Raw genomic sequence first — 19,351 nt, 5'->3', positions numbered from 1 at the left:
AAAGAATTGCGAGAAGTTAATTTTCTTTGTGGCCTAAACGGGTCAACTTAGTCTCAGCTTTTGTAATTTCATGTTGTTTATTATTTTATGCGGTGTTTTAAATGTGTCATTTGAATTTAGGAGAAGAATTGAACCTGATATTTTATCTTTTATATTGTGATGACTTAAATATTTGTGCTAGTTTTGTTGAGCATTATGGTTAATTACTAAGATGCTACACTAATACATCTGAAATTGATTGACACTAAATGCATGTTATCCTTACTTCCCCACCCACTTGCTATCTTAGAGTTAGAACTATAGAGCAGAAGCAATACTTTTGCAGAATTAACAGAACACAAATTATGTGTTGCATATACTGCTGAGAAACAAAATAAGAGAGACCATTTACAAACATACATTTTACAGTATTGATGTCCATCTAAAAGAAAAAAGCATAGTTTCTATCAAGAGTTTGCTTTAGGGTTCTTTATAAAAGCTCTCACTAAATTGTAACTAATATAGGGCTGCCAAGAAATATTTAACACACTTCTCTAGATCAATAGTCATTTGCCAGCAATATTCACTTACATTTTTCAGTCTGAAAAACTTAAAATAATTTGCTGGAACACTATAGCAGTTTTACCCATTAACATATTAATTTAATTTAATCCTACTTCAAAATATAAAGATTAATTTTTTATTACATACTACGGACAATAAAAAGTCTCTGCTCTCTTCACTAAAGCTTTCACTGACCTAAGCACTGACTAGTTAGCATGGTTGGTGTCAAATACAGCACCAGTATCCAATCACCCAGGACCTGGCAAGAAAGGTCTCCCATTGTTTTGAATTAAATTATAATTACATACAGACTCTGCATTCTAATGTTAAAGATGACCTGCAGAGGGATAACCCTACAACTTCTGTATGTGCTTCATCCCCATGTACTCCAAATAAATAAATGATGAATGGGGAACCTAAAAGAAAAAAGTTACAAAGTTACATGCCAGCTCTGCTGTGACAGTCCTGAATGCATTGCCAGGAAACCCCAGATTAGGCAGCCAATACATAGGAGCCACAGTAAATGTTGCATTTTCCACATTATTAGCGAGGTCACTGCTAACTGTATCCAAACACATAGAACTGGCTCTATTGACCAGCAGGGTTCCATTGTATCTGAGCTGAAGCTGGTTGGCATGACTTTAGAAAATCTAAAGAGACCCATATGTTTAACCCTAATTTATCATCTGAATAACCCCATGCTATTTAGGACTTTCAGCACTGTAATTGGGCCAAAAGTGGGGGGGAAAAGGCTGCATGTCCTCCCCTAAATCCAAACAAAGAATCAGAATCATAGATGATTAGGGTTGGGAGAGACCTCAACTAAACTATCCCAGCCAGGGCTTTGTCAAGCCAAGCCTTAAAAACTCTAAGAATGGAGATTTCACCATCTCCTTAGAAAGAAAAGGAGTACTTGTGGCACCTTAGAGACTAACAAATTTATTTGAGCAAATACATTTGTTAGTCTCTAAGGTGCCACAAGTACTCCTTTTCTTTTTGCAGATATAGACTAACACGGCTGCTACTCTGAAACCTAGTGAAATAGTGTTTCCTAATATCCAACCTAGACCTCCCCCACTGCAACTTGAAACCATTGCTCCTTGTTCTGTCATCTGCCACCACTGAGAACAGCCGAGCTCCATCCTCTTTGGAACCCCCCTTCGGGTAGCTGAAGTCTGCTATCAAATCCCCCCTTTCTTCTCTTCTGCAGACTAAATAAGCCCAGTTCTCTCAGACTCTCCTCTTAAATTATGTGTCCGAGCCCCCAAATCATTTTTGTTGCCCTCCGCTGGACTCTCTCCAATTAGTCCACATCCTTTCTGTAGTGGGGGGCCCAAAAATTGGGTGTAATACTCCAGATGTGGCCTCACCAGTGCTGAATGGAGGGAAATAACACTTTCCTCGATCTGCTGGCAATGCTCCTACTAATGCAGCCCAATATACCATTACGCTTTTTGGCAACAAGGGCACACTGTCGACTCATATCCAGCTTCTCATCCACTGTAATTCCCAGGTCCTTTTCTGCAGAACTGCTGCTTAGCCAGTCAGTCCCCAGCCTATAGCAGTGCATGGGATTGTTCCATCTTAAGTGCAGGACTCTGCATGTGTCCTTTTTGAACCTCATCAGATTTCTTTTGGCTCAATCTTCCAATTTGTCTAGGTCACTCTGGACCCTATCCCTACCCTCAAGAGCAACTCACTCTCTCCCAGCTTAGTGTCATCCCCGAACTTGCTGAGGCTGCAATCCATCCCATCATCCAGATCATTCATGAAGATGTTGAACAAAACCAGCCCCAAGATCGACCCCTGGGGCACTCGTTTGATACCGGCTGCCAACTAGCCATGGAGCCGTCGGTCACTACCCATTGAGCCCGACGATCTAGCCAGCTTTCTAACCACCTTATAGTCCATTCATCCAAACCATACTTTTTTAACTTGCTGGCAAGAATACTGTGGGAGACCATATCAAAAGATTTGCTAAAGTCAAGGTGTATCACGTCCACCATTTTCCCCATATCCACAGAGCCAGTTATCTCATCATAGAAGGCAATCAGATTGGTCAGGCATGACTTGCCCTTGGTGAATCCATGCTGACCGTTCCTGATCACCTTCCTCTCCTCCAAGTGCTTCAAAATGGATTCCTTGAGGACCTGCTCCATGATTTTTCCAGGGACTGAGACGAGACTGACTGGTCTGTAGTTCCCCGGATTCTCCTCCTTCCCTTTTTAAAAAATGAGCACTCTATTTGCCTTTTTCCAATCATCTGGGACCTCCCCCGATCGCCATGTGTTTTCAAAGATAATGGCCAATGGATCTGCAATCACATCAGCGAACTCCCTCAGCCCTCTCGGATGCATTAGATCCAGCCCCATGGACTTGTGCATGTCCAGCTTTTCTAAATAGTCCTTAACCTGTTCTTTAACCACTGAGGGCTGCTCACCTCCACCCCATACTGTGCTGCCCAGTGCAGCAGTCTGGGAGCTGACCTTGTCTGTGAAGAGCGAGGCAAAAAAAGCATTGAGTACTTCAGCTTTTTCACCATCATCTGTCACTAGGTTGTCTCCCTCATTCAGTAAGGGTCCCACACTTTCCCGGACTTTCTTCTTGTTGCTAACATACTTGTAGAAACCCTTCTTGTTACCCTTCACATCCCTTGCTAGCTGCAACTCCAATTGTGCTTTGGACTTCCTGATTATACCCCTCTATGCTCGAGCAATATCATTATGCCCCTCCCTAGTAATCTGTCCAAGTTTCCACTTCTTGTAAGCTTTCTTTTTGTGTTTAAGCCCACCGAAGATTTCTTTGTTCATCTTGGTCACCTGCCATATTTACTATTCTTTCTGCACGTCGGGATGGTTTGTTCCTGCGCTCTCAATAAGTCTTCTTGAAAATACAGCCAGCTCTACTGGACTCCTTTCCCCCTCAATTAGCCTCCCGGGGATCCTGCCCATCAGTTCCATGAGGTAGTCAAAGTCTGCTTTTTTGAAGTCCAGGGTCTGTATTCTGCTCCTATCCTTTCTTCCTTTTGTCAGGATCCTGATCTTGATCATCTAATGCTTTCTCTTCGTCTTTGCTCATGCTCCTTTTGTGCATAGTTTCCTTGCAACAACTGGGTTTTGTTTGCAGATAGCAAATTTTAAGGTGGAAGAGGTCTATGTGGGATGGGACACTGCTTAATACACCAAGAGGACATAATTTCCCACACCCATTACTACTGACACACAGGCAATAAATAAGGATCTGGCAACACCCTTCACAACTGCAATGCACATGGTTTGAATGTGCTGAAAGAAAATGAAATTTAAACTCTGCACACAGCAAATAAACCTTGCAGCATCTCTGAAATGACTGGTGGGGCAAAGAAAGGAAAAATTGTGTCCTGCTCCTGGACATATTGAGAGCAGAAAGAGAGGTTAAATTCATCAAGTATAAATGAACTTGCTGTGAACTTACTGAGCATCGTTCAGCACATATAGAAGCAGAACAGTTCAACTGATTTCAAGGAAACAGTTGCGGGTCAATCCTTAACATGTGGCAGGGTTGGCAATTTCCTGGGAAAACCAGTTTAGGACAGGTCGCTGGTAAATACCATCCCACATAGACCTCTTCCACCTTAAAATTTGCTATCTGCAAACAAACCCCAGTTGTTGCAAGGAAACTATACACAAAAGGAACATGAGCAAGGACAAAATGGGGTGGGGGGAAAACTGGGGAAAATAATTGCATCAATGTCTAGCATCATCATCAAGCACAGAAAGCATCTTTTCAGCTTTTGGATACATCCATTCAAACTTGAGAAAGCGGCTTGGTCTATCCACTATATCAAGTTGGTCCTCTGCTACAGAATGTTTGGACTGGTATCCGCAACTGCTTCTGACTGCTTAATGCCTCACGCATACTACTCTCCATTATTGTCATTTTCCTATAATCAAGTGTTTTCAACTTTTTTTAATATATAAATATTGAAAACTAAAATGAGTCATGACATGTCTATCTTCTTGAGAAAATAACAAAAACCATCCCAATGTTCAATATTATAATTACATGTATTAATATTATGCCCACTGCAGTTTTACTTTTTATGCGTACAACCCTAAATTATTACACAAATTTACTGCCATATGTAACCACAAATTGAATAACTAAAACGAAGCGTAATGAGATATGCATTAACAAAACAGCTTTTAACACAGAAAACGCCTTACGCTGGGACTAACTTTTCCCAAGGCAGAAAAAAACATGATTTAACACCATGTCATTCCTGACAAATGGGGAAAAAAACTCAGGTGCTAATTGCAACTATCTACCTTCTAGAAAAGCCAAAGCCAGAGTGGGAATGGTGGATCAGAAGTGTCTGACCCAACTGCGGCTTTTCCGAAATTAGGAGAGATGATGATCCACAACTGGAGCTATAGAGGAGAGTTCTGGGAAGGAGGCATTTTATTAAATGACATACCTATGGTGCTTAACAGTGGAGTATCTGTGCAGCTCATAAGCATTAATAAATTCTGCCTCATGCCACTCCATGGTAGGAAAGTAGTAGTATTCCCATTTTACAGATGAGAAACTGAGGCACAGAAGGGCTCTATGAACACACACACACAGAGAGAAAGGAACTGGAACACTGAATTCAGGGAGAAAGAACCAGGAAACAAATAAGAAGAGGGAGCAATAAGCAGGAAGGCAATACACACACACAAACCCCCTCACTCTACCTCACTCTAAGCCTGTCTACACTGTAGTTTTACAGCCCTGCAGCCCAAGCCAACTAACACGGGCCAGCCACAGGTTTTGAATTGGAGTATACATACAGTAAGGTCACACAGCTACTCTGTGTAACATCTGCATTGAACCTAGATCTCTTGTCTATCAGTCTTGCACCCTGAACCACAACATACTCCTTCCCTCCTGATGGAATGACAGAATGCCACAGTAATGATAGTAGTATTAAGAATATCAACTCCCCTGCTTAAAATAAAGCAACCTATAAACATGCTAAGCAGCATAAAACATATGAGAATTTGACTACTTAACGTTTCAAAAAGGAAGGGTTAAATCTAAAAGAGAAATACCTGTGCACATTTCCTCTGCTCTCCTCTACACCTCCAGGACAAATAAGGATGAGTTGTCAAGTTAAATACAAGCAGTCAAGTGACTGAATTATAATTTACTCTGTGCTCAATTTAAATTAGTGTGAGGCTATTAAAATATCCAGTATAAATACGGCAATTCATCACAAGCTGTCATGGATGACTTCATCTATTTGCTGGAGTGGCATACGTTCCACTAAAGGGAACGAGAGTAAAATCACAGGTCAAATTAAGCTGCTATTCTGTTTTAATTCACTTATTTAATCTGTGGCGACATAATTGTCTTTTACAGTATGTACAACTCAAAGGAAATTTGGGAGTATTATAGTCAGGATACAAATGATTAATCAAATGATCCATTTAAATGCTAGTTTAAGAGCAGCAAAAACTAAAACAGCTGAAGAATGGCAATCAGCCACAATACACACAATGCTAGGATTTTTCATCTGCTCTTAGATGGATTTTTCCCCCAATTAAAAAATAAGTAATATTAGGAAATCTATTAAATCCTCCATGCATTATCTAGCTGAAAAGTTTTTATGACAGACTCTAATGGTGTTGAGAGATTCAGTCTGCAACATGTATTTTTTTTCTACTCAGTCTACTTGCAATTTTCAAGACTATCCACCAGTACAAAGCACCTTATCAACAGGTTTTACAAGTGTTAACTTGGGTTGCCAAATCATTATGTAATATTTACATTTAATAGAAATATACTCATGTAAGAATAACTTTACACATTTGTAGCCCTTTCAATTCACAGAGATCACAGTGTCCTCTAATATTCGTCTGCTTTACACTGATCAATCCTCAACATTCTTAAGACAAAGGTCTTAATGCCCTCATTTTTTAGATGGGGAAACTGAGTCAGAGGTAAGTGACTTGCTCAAGGTGACAGAGCAAATTAGTGACAAAACGGGGACAGAGATGCAGTTTCCTGATTCCTACTTTTGCGACCATGATGTTATAAACAAATGACAATACGCATGTCCCGCAATGCAATTTTTGAAAGGGCACAGAATAAGTACATTTTAATTAATATTGATATGGACCATCAAAGTAGTAACATTTAGCAATCAAAATCCAGGCTAACAAACCCACAAGATACTAACTAACCCTTGGGGACTGGTCGACTCCTTAGGACCTCCTTAGAGGGAAACAACCAGGTGAGGTTGTCTGGAGGGAAAGGTTTTCTTGGAAATGAAAGGCGGGGGATCAGTCTCTCTTGCATGTAGTTAATCTTGACAAGCCCCTCCTTCCTCCAAGACCTGTGCCCTCACTTGTTCCACCACCTCCTGCAGATCATTTCCAACTGTTCCCGTAGTGGGATGGTGGCAACATACTTCAGTAGATGAGGCTGTGGGGAAAGAAGCCTGAGTAACTTTGTGCCAAGGCTGGAATGGAGGGAGGCTCCTCTGTATATGGCTTGGAAGAGTTCTCTCTCAAGGGAGCAAAGGGAGCAGGAGCATGGAAAGAGACAGGGCTCCCATCCAGTGAGAGATGGGGGCAGTGTTTAACAGGCAAACATTTTAGCCTTCAAAAGATAAATCATCTTGGGGAAGAACATTTTTGGCCCCACATTTAAAAAAAAAAAAGTCTTTTCCTGTTAAAATTCTTATTCAGAATTACTTACAATAAACAAACAAGGGATCATTTTGTATGACTATGGTGAATTCTTGTCTTCTCCATTTGATTAGCATGGGTTTTGTCAACGACAAACACAATACATGAAAATGTGAAAGAAAAAAAAAAGATGATTTCTTCAGTGTGCACGTGCAAAATTTGTTGAGTTCATCTCCTCTCTGAGTTCCACATCCTGGGCTCTCGTTCAGAGAGTCATTAGACTTCAAACGTTTCCTGCATTCAGAGAGCCAGTTGAGAAAGGGAGTCAGCAGCAAACATTTGCTTCTCTCAAATGCACAGGAATTTCCAATGGGTCAAATCAAAATACGTAATTATGAATTTCATCTATTTTATGTGAAATACAAAAGGATTTTATCTGCCCCAAGGAAAAAGTCAGAGTAAAGTCATGTAAAATATACATGATTGAAAGCACAGAAAAACAGGGCCCAATCCTTGAAGCCCTCAATGCATGGAGCACACACTGAAGTCAGTGAGCATTCCGATATAGAGGTCTTATGGCACAGGCCAGTAATCAGGAGCTGCATTTACTTCAATTCACACAAACAAACTGTGACAATATTGCTTTCAGAAGCTAGCCTGCAAATACACCCTCCACCCAGCAAAATAAAATTCAACACAACTCAGTGACAGAAAAAACATTGGTTAGATATAGGATGGGAGAAAAGAGAGTCCTAATGAAAACCTTAATAATTATCTCATAAATTAATTAAAGTAAACTTTTTCTTTTTTTAGTTACTTATTTAAGTTACCAAACCATAACAAACACTAAAAGGAAAATGTCTTCCTGAACTCTGTGGACTGTTTTAAGTTTTAGTGGTATCACAAAAAACCCTATGTTTAGACCTTGGTTGATAAGTAAAGGAGGAACTTATTTTCAAATATTTTGTTTTAAAATATAAAATTGTATTTGTTATTCAACTCTACATATGCTAACTTGGTACATTGAAATCAGAAATAGTTTTCATTATTTGCTAACACACCTTTCAGTCAAACTTCAGTCTGGATTGTCACTTATCTTAATAAATAATAATAAATAACAATAATTCAATAGTAACTTTCAGTGGAGGTTCTAAAAACACTGATATAGAAAAATCCACACAATGGGATACAAATGATAAAAGGAAAATTTAGGGATGACTATGAAGAAAATTTTCAGAACAGCAAGATCTCTTAGAAAGCAGAATAATCTCCCAAGGGAAATAATCATCTCACAAAGCACATGAGAATATACTATGGAATGATTCTGCATCAGCAGAGGAACAGATAGGATGACCTAGGTGACCTTTCTACCACTTATTTCTGTAATTCTAGGATTCAGGTGGTAAAGCAGAATCATTGCCAACTGGTTTTTATCCCTACGGTACACACCATAGCTATTCTCAGGATTACCCACTTAACCTAAATGGGGGTGGGGGGCAAATGTAGTGTGCCTGAAGCACAATGCAGAACAATCCCCCGGCTACCACTCTGTGAAACCAGGTCATCTGGGAGCTCTGTGGTCATTCTGATTTCTTAGATTATGCAATGTGATTTCCCTACCGCAAGTACTGTGGCTTTTTAATGCAATGAAGCAAATTAAGGTCTGATAATTATAAAAGGGAGAGGAAAGAAACCAAAGTCAAGATTAAAAACAAAACAAAAAACAGAAAATTTCTACAATATCTTACCTTTACTGCCAGTATTTTTCCACTAAGGACATGATATGCTCTGCATGAGGGAAAAAATTAAACAACTTGAGATCCCGCAAAATAACCTTTATACATATATGCAACCTGTATAAAACTAATTTCACATAAAAATGAATTAGTGAAAACACACTTTTACTGAAAACCAGTTTCCATATACTATTTCAAGGCATTTATGTCTAAAAACAACTGATCAGAAAAATGAATGTATGCACAATAAAACTTTTTTGATGATCCAGCAGTTTCCACATTATGTTTATGCATATTTTGTAGATAGGCACATATATAAGGGAATTTTATACTGCATAGAAATGTGGATATGGATATGAACTGACTTACCTTCAGAGTTTCTTACAAAGTAATGCAAATACGCTGTAAACCCTTGTAATGGGGCGCCTTCCCCATACTAGGCTCTAAGGGTTAATAGAGCCTTGAAAGGCTGTGCAGGAGGCAGTCAATCAGAGAGGGGCTGAGAAAAGCAGCCAATCAGAGCCAGGCTGGCCCATATAAGAAGACCTGCAGAGCAGAGCTGCTTCAGTCATGCCCTGGAGCCTGAGGAGGGCAGCAAGCACCCCGGACAGAGCAGTGCTGCAGACAGAGACCTGGGGAGCTAAAGGCAGCTCCTGGCAGGCTGCAGGGATCTGCAGGCTGAGGCCAAGGCAAAGAGGGTGTTGGAGGCCACAGAGAAGTGTCCCAGGAAAAGGTACTGAGAGGTTGGAGGGGATGCAGCACGTGGCTGCCATCTCCAGGGTCCCGGGGTCAGGACCCAGAGTAGTGGGCAGACCCGGATTTCTCCTCTACCTTGCCACTGAAAAAGTGGCCAGACAATTGGCTGCAGAAGCCACTGAGAAAAGTGGCTGGACAGTGGACTGTGATACTGTCCCCCAAAAGGGGGGAGCACAGAGCGTGGCATAGCCAGAGGGCTGTGTCATGTCGCGATCCTGGGAGTGACGTGGGTCCCTGCAGCAGAAGTGACAGTGGCAAGACGTCACCAGAAGAGGGCGCACGGGCTAGCAGAGCTGATTCCAGGGACATTCAGCAGGGGGTGCCGCAGTTGTGAGTCGCACCCCGTCACAGCCTTATACATATTCCTCATATAAAATGAGCATTGTAGCACAAATTAATCCTCTCATCTTGCAGATATTTTGAGAATTAAGACAAAGGGGCACCCAATTATATTAATTAAAATGAAAAACCCAATGGTGATTGATTGTTCATAGAAATCAAAAGACTAGTCAGAATATTAGTTAGTGAAATCAATGTTCTATAGTATAGAAGTATACGTTCTATAGTATGATTAATATCTGTATTATAACAATGCATCTACACCTTAATGTCTATGTGTACTTAATGATTTTGCACAGTAATCCAAGAGCAGTTTGTGTCAATTTGTCTCACAGAATATTTATAATTGGCTGTTGTAAAATGAATCTAATCCTAACTTTATTGTTCCAAGAAACTAAAGTAGTAGGAGAAGAAAATTCTACATATAAATTTTGAATATAAACACAACCATTAAAGTTTTTTTCTTTAATAATTTTACTCTCTAGTACTGGTTTATTTTACTATGCACAATATTGTCATACATGTGGCATTAACTTTAATGAATTACAATATCTTAGCACTATATACCACTAGTAATTATCACTGAAGAAAACTTCAATAGTTTTGTTCTCATGCAAAATTATTCATAGTACAGGATAAGAATATAATTTACTCTTAGATTTTTAATTGTATAATTTCTGATAACGGCTTGGGAGCTTAAAGCTCATTTTAAAAGTATCTTAAATCAACAATTTATGGGATATTGATAAATATGTGAATGGCAAACTTATAGGGACTGACAATATTTTGTGCAGAACACAGGATTGTCAGATGAAGCTATAACTAGAGACTGACAGTTGAATGCATAATAAATGAGTCAGGTGGAGTATTCTGTAACTATGGATGAACCAACAGTGGCAAAACATTTTGACTTTAAGATCAGCAGAAATGATAAGAAAATGAACAGGTTGAGATAGCATGTTTAACGTCTGTTAGTTTAATATGTACTGTGCTGGACAGTTTGGCAACTTAATTAGCTTGTCAAGAAAGCTAATCTTTTTTCCATAAGAGAGGTCTCCTGTTTCCAAGTGAATTAAAAGGGAAGACTTGATTATTTAATTATGATGCACACTAATTCATCCATGGAAGTTTGGGTTAAATTTCCAGCAAAGGGCAGATACTTGGTTTGGTTTACAGAGCATTGACAGTACCAATTTAACATTTAATTATCATTGAGAACTGGACCACAAAGGAGACACCATGCCCAGGGGTACAGCGTGTCCCTTGACTTTGCAAATGGCATGCTACCTGGGAGAAAGGGAATTTGTTTACTTCGGACTGATATGCCATCTCAATTGTCTTGACCTTCCTCAACACAATAACTGTAAAGTGATTAATGAAGTCTGAATAGGAGCTTTGGTTACACCAAAAGACAATGGTACACCTTGGCAGTGTTTTAATTAACAGCTAAGACTTCAAATTAGTCTGCATTTGCTACAGTAATTACCTGTTCCAGTGAGGGTGTGGAGAAAATATTTTTGTTAGATATTAGATAGAACAGCAACCAGGAATTAACCAATCTGGCTAGCGTCAGCATAGATAACATATATTTAGTACCCTTAGGAAGCTGCAGAATCATATCCTAAAAAGCCCATAGAATAATGTGCTGACCCTGAAAGGGTCATTTATTAAATTTGTTAAATATACTCACCACCCAATCTATGGACAAATATGCAGAGATTAAAGTATTGTTGTTTATAAATAATATACAGCACCATTCCAGGAGACAGCTCTTTACACATCTTACTGTCACCCAAAAGATAAAGGTTTGAGTAAAAGAGCCTCACTGTGCTAGAATGTGACATGTGGGACTAAGTAAGGTAGCAAGTTCAATGTAGTACACTCTCATAAAGACACACTAATGGCCCAATCCTGCAAGGTGCTAAAAGTTGATGGTGTTCCGTACTTGGCAGGACCTGGTCTCAGGTCAGCAGAGATACTTCAATGGAATATCTTCCATGGAAGAGATTTAAATTAAGTAAAACAAAGGCAACAGCTGTTTAATAGGGACAGTTCTGATACAAATTCTGATGGTTGAGGATGCATCTGAACAATGTGAAAGAGCTAATTTAACTAGATGTTATATGAAAGTGTGAAATTCTAAGATCTGCAATAATTTGCTAAATAAAAAATAAATATATAGAAGAGCAGGAAAAAATAATATGCAGTGAATAATAGATTTTATTCCATATCAGATTTTATGTAGCACAGACACTTTTTAGTTGGCTTTTGCTCTTAGGACAAAATTTTGCTATTGAAAAATATCTGTGCAGCTCCCATTGACTTCAGTAAGAATAGCTTATGCAGAATCTATGGCAGAATGTGGGTCACAAGGAGGACAGCTGCTTAATCAGTACAGAAGGCTGTCCACCAGTGTCAAGAGGATTCTACGCTAAGTGGAACTGCAGAGCAGTGTATTACTAAAGACGGTCTCACTTTTTAATATATTATGCATCAGAAAGTCTCACAATGAATCACAAGCTTCCTCTAAACTACAGCAAGTCAAAAAAAATTTCAGTGAATAGAGTTTTTTGCCAAAAGATGCATTTGGGGGGCTCTGAAACTATTAGCAAATTTGTGTGAAATTTGACAAATTCTGTAGTTTTGGCAAAAAAAATTATACAACAAAAAACCCCTTTTTTAAAATTTTGTTTTTATGCTGAAATGTTTCATTTCAACCAATTCAAAAATTTTGTTTTGGGTTTTCATTACAAAATGGCATTTCATTTTCAACTTTGGCCAAGTTAAAAAACAAAACACAGAAAAGGGCAAATCAAAACAAAACACCAAAAAATGTTTTGGTTGATTTGAAATGAAATTATTCACTCAGCTCTACTTGCTATCTCTCAGTGTAACTGAGGCCAGATATTATTTTGTTTACCTTCACTTTTGACTTGTGTTCCTCATTTTTCTAACCACATTTTGTTTGCACAGCTCAATACACTGGCATTAACTTAATGACCAAAGAAGTTCTATATGCTCATCTCCTCTAAGACTGTGGTAAATCAGTCCTTATCAACCAAAGGAAATAAATCCAAAACACTGCATCATGCAGAATAACCCAGGGAAACTACGTTTTGAATTTATAAGAGTTTCACACCTTACAGAAACCAGCCATGGAAGAGCAAGTCCATTTCTCTATTTTGTGTGTTCAGGCTTTATTTTTGCTCTGCAAATGAACCGCTGCAAAAGCTATAACTCAGATGATTGGGAAAAGACAGCTATAAATCATTTATTGTTAAGGAAAAATTGAACAGGCAGCATTACATCAAATTAGCCAAGTTCTGCAACAAGAAGTTTAAAAGGCAATTTCAAACGATGCAAATGTAAACTACGCACAAATCTGAAAGTTATTAAAGTCGTTTCAATTTACAACTGCACAGATCCTTTTCATTTCTCCCCATTTCTGTACTTTATTTACACTGTGCATGTGTAATTAATGCCATGTAATGCACTGTTCATATTTTCCTCTCATCAGAGGCATTACCTAACAATCACAGTGGCAAACTGAAAAAATTTGTTTCCCTCTTTCAGCTATATCATTAGATGCCTGATCCAGCTCCCACTGAAGTTAGTGAGAGTCTTTCCATTGCTTTAGAAGTATTACAGTAAGATCCAACATGCTTAAAAAAATAAAACACATTTTATTCTGTCAACCTGACAACACATTTACAGCAAACATTATGCTGCACTGACTAAATTTTTCCAACAGCAACAACAAAAAAACCCACCTATACTATCTGCTAGGATTTTAGTAAAAAAATTCTACAGAAATCAAACAATTTTTAGAATATTCTAACACCATCAAATCCCAGTTTTCTTGACCAAGATTTCAGCTCTTTCATAAATTGCAATTCCAAAATCCTGAAGCAGGCATAAATCAATGCCAGCTAAGGAGGTATTTCAGAGACAGTTTCGTTAAAGAAGTACAACTGGTCAATTTTTGTTCTAGCTGAGGAATATTTTTAGGTGAAATATGTTAATGAGATAAATACACAGTTCAGATATTTACATTTGGGGACCAACCCTGTAAGATGCTGCAGTCCCTTCAAATACATTGAAGTCAATGCTCTAGATTTTTATTAACTGAAGTGGACTCTTGCAGTTGACATATGGCACTAATGTCTTCAGAGGGTGAGCTGAAAGGTAATGGGTTTGAAAAGTATGCCCAAGCCACAGAGTACCATATTAGAGACCACAAAAGAATTCACACTAAAGCAAATGAGTGATATTGCTTAGAAGTTGAAAACACTATGTAAAGAACATGATTATTTTAATAACATCTAAGAGTGCATTTCTAATGCAGATAGAGGACAAGATCCATGCTCCCAGGAGCTTGCTACAAACTAATATTTGACATGACACAACTAGGTGAAGAGGATAATGCCACAATAGGGAAGGGCAGGAGAAGCAGTAGCATCAATAAGATTAATCCATTACTCAACGAAGTGTTGAGTTTAAAATAACCCAAAACTTATATTTGATTAAATCAAATGGCTGGAATAAATAAGTAGAGGACTTATCAGTAGGGTTCTTATAAGCCTCACAAAAGAAATGAGTCTTCAGGAGGGATGCAGAAGAGACAGTAGTAGCTTTGCAGCCCAGCTCAGAAAGGACAGTTTATGAATAAGAGGTGGCATGATAGGATAGCAATGTCAGTGGGAGAAGCGGACAAATAGATCAACGAAGGTGGCACAAAGATATGATGAAGAAGAGTTATGCAGGACCTTGACCCCTGCCCTGGTGTACCGTACTAGAAACCACAGGAGAATTCAAAACAAAGTGATGTGTGGGATTGCCTAGCAACTGAAAATCTACATGTAAGAAATGGCTGACGTTTCCGTTTTGGGACGTTCTATTGGTGAAAAAGTGTGCGATTCAGAGAGGATCGCTGAAAGCAACAATACACTATGTAAGTACAGGAAAGACCAACTCCAGCTCCTGCAGATTTTGGAACATATCCACTGCAGAAAGGAAATTTAAATCTTGGTTCACATTTCCATCAGCTTTCATTATTTTAAGCCCTCCACTTCCATTACAGTGAACAGCTTCTAAGCAAGACTCGCACAGTTGTGTCAAATATTTTATTAACCTTGGCTCTTAACCATGTCCCTAGACACTGAAATCCCTGAAGGCCCAATGCAAGCCAAGTCCTTCAGCATAACTTTGTCTCCTCTACTTCGAAAATCAAAAGTTCACCCACAGAGCCTTACTAAGACAGTATGCCCAAGTCTGTGGGGAGAGGCTGGTTATTCTGGGTAAAGAAGAAAGATAGCCAAAGAATGTCCTCCAGCTAACATCAGAGACATTCTGATCAACTTTGGAGGGTAGTGTGTGTATCCTTTCTCCCCCAGAAGCGAAAATATAATGTGGACATTGAGGGGATTTTGGGGGAAGAATTCCAGATGATGCCTCACAACATCAAAATAAAACTAAAGAGCAATTTTGTACAGGAAAGAATACAAGGAAATAAAGAGCTGAGATTCAACAGTAACATATGAATTTATATTACATATAAAAAACACTTTTTCCCTGTCTGTCTTCTGCTGCCTGCTCAGTTATGCCTGAAGGACTCTAAACTACAGAAAAATAAAGGGAGAAACTAATGATGGTTTAGGCTGACTCTTATTCATAAAATAATCTAGAGTTTATCAGATCTTTTCTGATAAAGATACAAAAATTCCATACATTTAATGGAGACATCAAATTTCTGCAGCACTTCACACCTCAAAAGTTTAAAAAGCTATTTAACAGACCAAAAAGAACAAGACACAAACTTAAAAATAAATATGTCTCAAAAGTGAAACAAAATGTTTTGTTTGGTTGTTTTGGGTGTTTCTAAGCTTGCCATGCCCTAACATAATAGTTCTATGTTCCTCTTGCAAAAGTTAGGGGTTTGTTAATACCTAAAAGCAGAGCTAAGAGATGTTTTCCTTACAGTGTTTTAAGGGTTTGTGATATCATTTTATGAAAAGCAAAGAACTCTGAACTTGGTTCCTGGCACATGAGAAAGAGAGGAAACAATTTTCAGTTTGTTTATGATTTAGGGATGCGCACATTAGAAGTGCATAGATTAGAAATATTAAGTTTCTTAAAACGTTTAGCATATATGTAACTAAAAACCATAATTGTTCATCTTTAATCTAGTATAATCAAATTTAAAAAAACTTAACACTTATCTGCATCTTATCTTAAATATTACCTCACTCACAGAACTGAAGATTTATTACTGTTATATCCACAGTGTTAGGGATGGGGCAACTAATGCACACAAGGTTAAATGACTTGCGCAGTATCACAGAAGGACTCAGTATCTGAGCCAGGATTCAAATTCAGGAATTCCTGCTTCCCATTCCTAAATTCTGCCCAGCAAACTAAAATTTTCAATTTTTCCCCATCAATAATGCAAACAACTAAGCAATAAGGTATTCACTGTATAAGACTGAACCAATTCAAGGACAAGCCATGGTCTGCCTATTACACTAATGAGTCATTCCCTACCCCTTACTGTACACATAACTGACATCTGCAAAACTGACAGAATGATGTAATGCTACAGTGTAAATTCATTAGTGACGTGGCCACTGAGCACTAGGTAAATGGTGCTCTCCGCTTGCACAGGCTCCTGAAAGAATCTCCTGGGTAATACATGTATACAATCAGTTGTCTTAGCGTATGTGCAACGTGCCTCAGGTGGCACATGACCCGGATTCACCACCAAATTTGGTCTGCTGATTGGATCATTAGCTTCCCCGACCTGGGCCGGGTACTGACAAGGAGTGCGACATGAACGATGATCCTTCTAATAGCTGACAAGACAACACAGTTCCTGTGAACAAAACATGGTACTTCCTTTAGGAACTCTGGCAAGTGAGGACTGTTGGTTTAAGTATTTCTTGCCACATAATATATTTCAGGGATGTCTACGAAAACAGTAGATGAAATTATTCTTTTAAATTATTTGTAGAATCCTACCAATTCCGAGTTTTTTTCCCCAAATTAATAGACTTTATAAGAACATAAGAATGGCCCTACTGGGTCAGACCAAAGATCCATCTAGCCTAGTATCCTGGCTTCCAACAGTGGCCAGTGCCAGGTGCCCCAGAGGGAATGAACAGAACAGGTAATCATCAAGTGATCCATCCCCTGTCGCCCATTCCCAGCTTCTGGCAAACAGAGGCTAATAGCCATTGATGGACCGATCCTCCATGAATTTATCTAGTTCTTTTTTGAACTCTGTTATGGTCTTGGCCTTCACAAAATCCTCCAGCAAGGAGTTCCACAGGTTGACTGTGCGTTGTGTGAAGAAATACTTCCTTTTGTTTGTTTTAAACCTGATGCCTATTAATTTCATTTGGTGACCCCTAGTTCTTGTGTTTACTCCTTCTCATAACAACACTTCCTTATCTACTTTCTCTACACCAGTCATGATTTTATAGTCCTCAATCATATCTCCCCTTAGCTGTCTCTTTTCCAAGCTGAAAAGTCCCAGGCTTATTAATCTCTCCTCATATGGAAGCCGTTCCATACCCCTAATAATTTTTGTTGCCCTTTTCTAAACCTTTTCCAATTCCAATATTTCTTTTTCGAGATGGGGCGACCATATCTGCACACAATATTCAAGATGTGGGCATCCCATGGATTTATATAGAGGCAAGATGATATTTTCTGTCCTATTTTCTATCGCTTTCTTAATTATTCCCAGTATTCTGTTCGCTTTTTTGACTGCCGCTGCACATTGAGTGGATGTTTTCAGAGAACGATCCACAATGACTCCAAGATCTCTTTCTTGAGTGGAAACAGATAATTTAGACCCCATCATTTTATATGTATAGTTAGGATTATGCTTTCCAATGTGCATTACTTTGCATTTATCAACATTAAATTTCATCTGCCATTTTGTTGCCCAGTTTCCCAGTTTTGAGAGATCCTTTTGTAGCTCTTTGCAATCTGCCCGGGTCTTAACTATCTTTAGTCATTTTGTATCATCTGCAAATTTTGCCACCTCACTGTTTACCCCTTTTTCCAGATCATTTATGAATATGTTGAATAGGACTGGTCCCAGAACAGACCCCTGGGGGACACGACTATTTACCTCTCTCCATTCTGAAAACTGACCATTTATACCTACCTTTTGTTTCCTATCTTTTTGTTTCCTATCTTTTTAACCTTGAATTCAGGCATGCTACTGGTACTGCAGCCAGTAACAAAAGTACAGCGTACAATTTCATATGGGAAATCCTTTCTACTAGGACACAGTAAATCTACTTCCTTAATAAAAGCAAATATAGCTATAACAATTCCAAAACCACGTAAGTATTCTTTTTCTTGAAAATGTATTTACTGTGACAAAACCGAGATGGAAATTGTGATTTTTTTCATTGACAAGTATTAGAATGGTTAACTAAATGATACTATATTTTCTCCTTAAAACTGGAATGGGTCCTCCAACATTGCAGCGTTCTTGTTTTATAGGTTCCACTGACTATGCCAAAAAAGTTTTCTAAGGGAAAAAGAGTTTGGGAGTGCGGGAAATTGTTCCTCCAAGATTTTAAGCTTGACTAGAGAGACAGGATATATAAAATCTTTGATTCACTAGGCTCTCCTTTCCAAACAAACAAGAGACAAATTCTGCCCTTAGATGTGCACGTCTCTCCCAATGTAGTTACATGCATTTGCTCATAAAATAGAATATAATGGAAACATTTTTTTCTTATCCTGATGTTCACGACATCTGAAAAGTAAACTTTCCAGGTCATCTCCTGTGTGTGCACACACCTGTCTTTCTCCTGCCCTCCCTCCACCTCACCATTTGTCCCCTGGATACTTGTTCAAGAGAAAGGCATTTTTCCACTCAACAATGGCTATACATACTGTTCAGCCTTACCCAGATCTGTATCAGCCCATCTAAGGAACAGCGCTGATGGGCTCCAAAGAGAAAACAGCGTAAACCTCCTTGACAAAGAATCACAACACAGGCTTTCAGAAGGACAGGAATGGTGAAGACCTTCAAAACTCAGGTATTTAAGACCGAATGGAAGACCCATGCCTACAGGAGCATCTGGTTTCTTATTCTGAATGTAAATGTTTACACAATAAGCAGCAGTTAATTTGGTAGCACGCATCAGCAAACAGTTCTTCATACAAGAACTCTGAAGAGAGTCAAACAGATTGAATATTTTCTTATCCTATGAGAAATAACCTAAAGCAAAATAATTCTGTCACAGCATTGTGTAAGACAAATAAAATAAGCGTTGCACATTGTAGAATGACGTCAGTCACCAG

At 38.7% G+C, this 19,351-nt stretch overlaps 1 protein-coding gene across 10 annotated transcripts in view; it reads right to left on the bottom strand.

The window, feature by feature from the left end:
- MAP2K5 (mitogen-activated protein kinase kinase 5) overlaps positions 1-19,351 on the bottom strand; it is a 209,842-nt gene that overhangs the window by 133,323 nt on the left and 57,168 nt on the right. For all 10 annotated transcript variants that reach the window (XR_006274573.1, XR_006274574.1, XM_043493329.1 and 7 more), the window contains one exon: positions 8,945-8,984. Coding sequence is in view for 8 of the 10 variants with exons in the window: in XM_043493329.1 (XP_043349264.1) it covers positions 8,945-8,984 (40 nt within the window). In the remaining 2 variants the exon portion in view is untranslated. The remainder of the gene's footprint in view (positions 1-8,944; positions 8,985-19,351) is intronic.

The sequence above is a fragment of the Dermochelys coriacea genome, chromosome 10 (assembly GCF_009764565.3).
Source record: "Dermochelys coriacea isolate rDerCor1 chromosome 10, rDerCor1.pri.v4, whole genome shotgun sequence".
Classification (NCBI taxonomy): domain Eukaryota; kingdom Metazoa; phylum Chordata; order Testudines; family Dermochelyidae; genus Dermochelys; species Dermochelys coriacea.
Note: the sequence above shows the minus strand (reverse complement) of the source record. Positions and strands in the feature narration are given on the sequence as shown.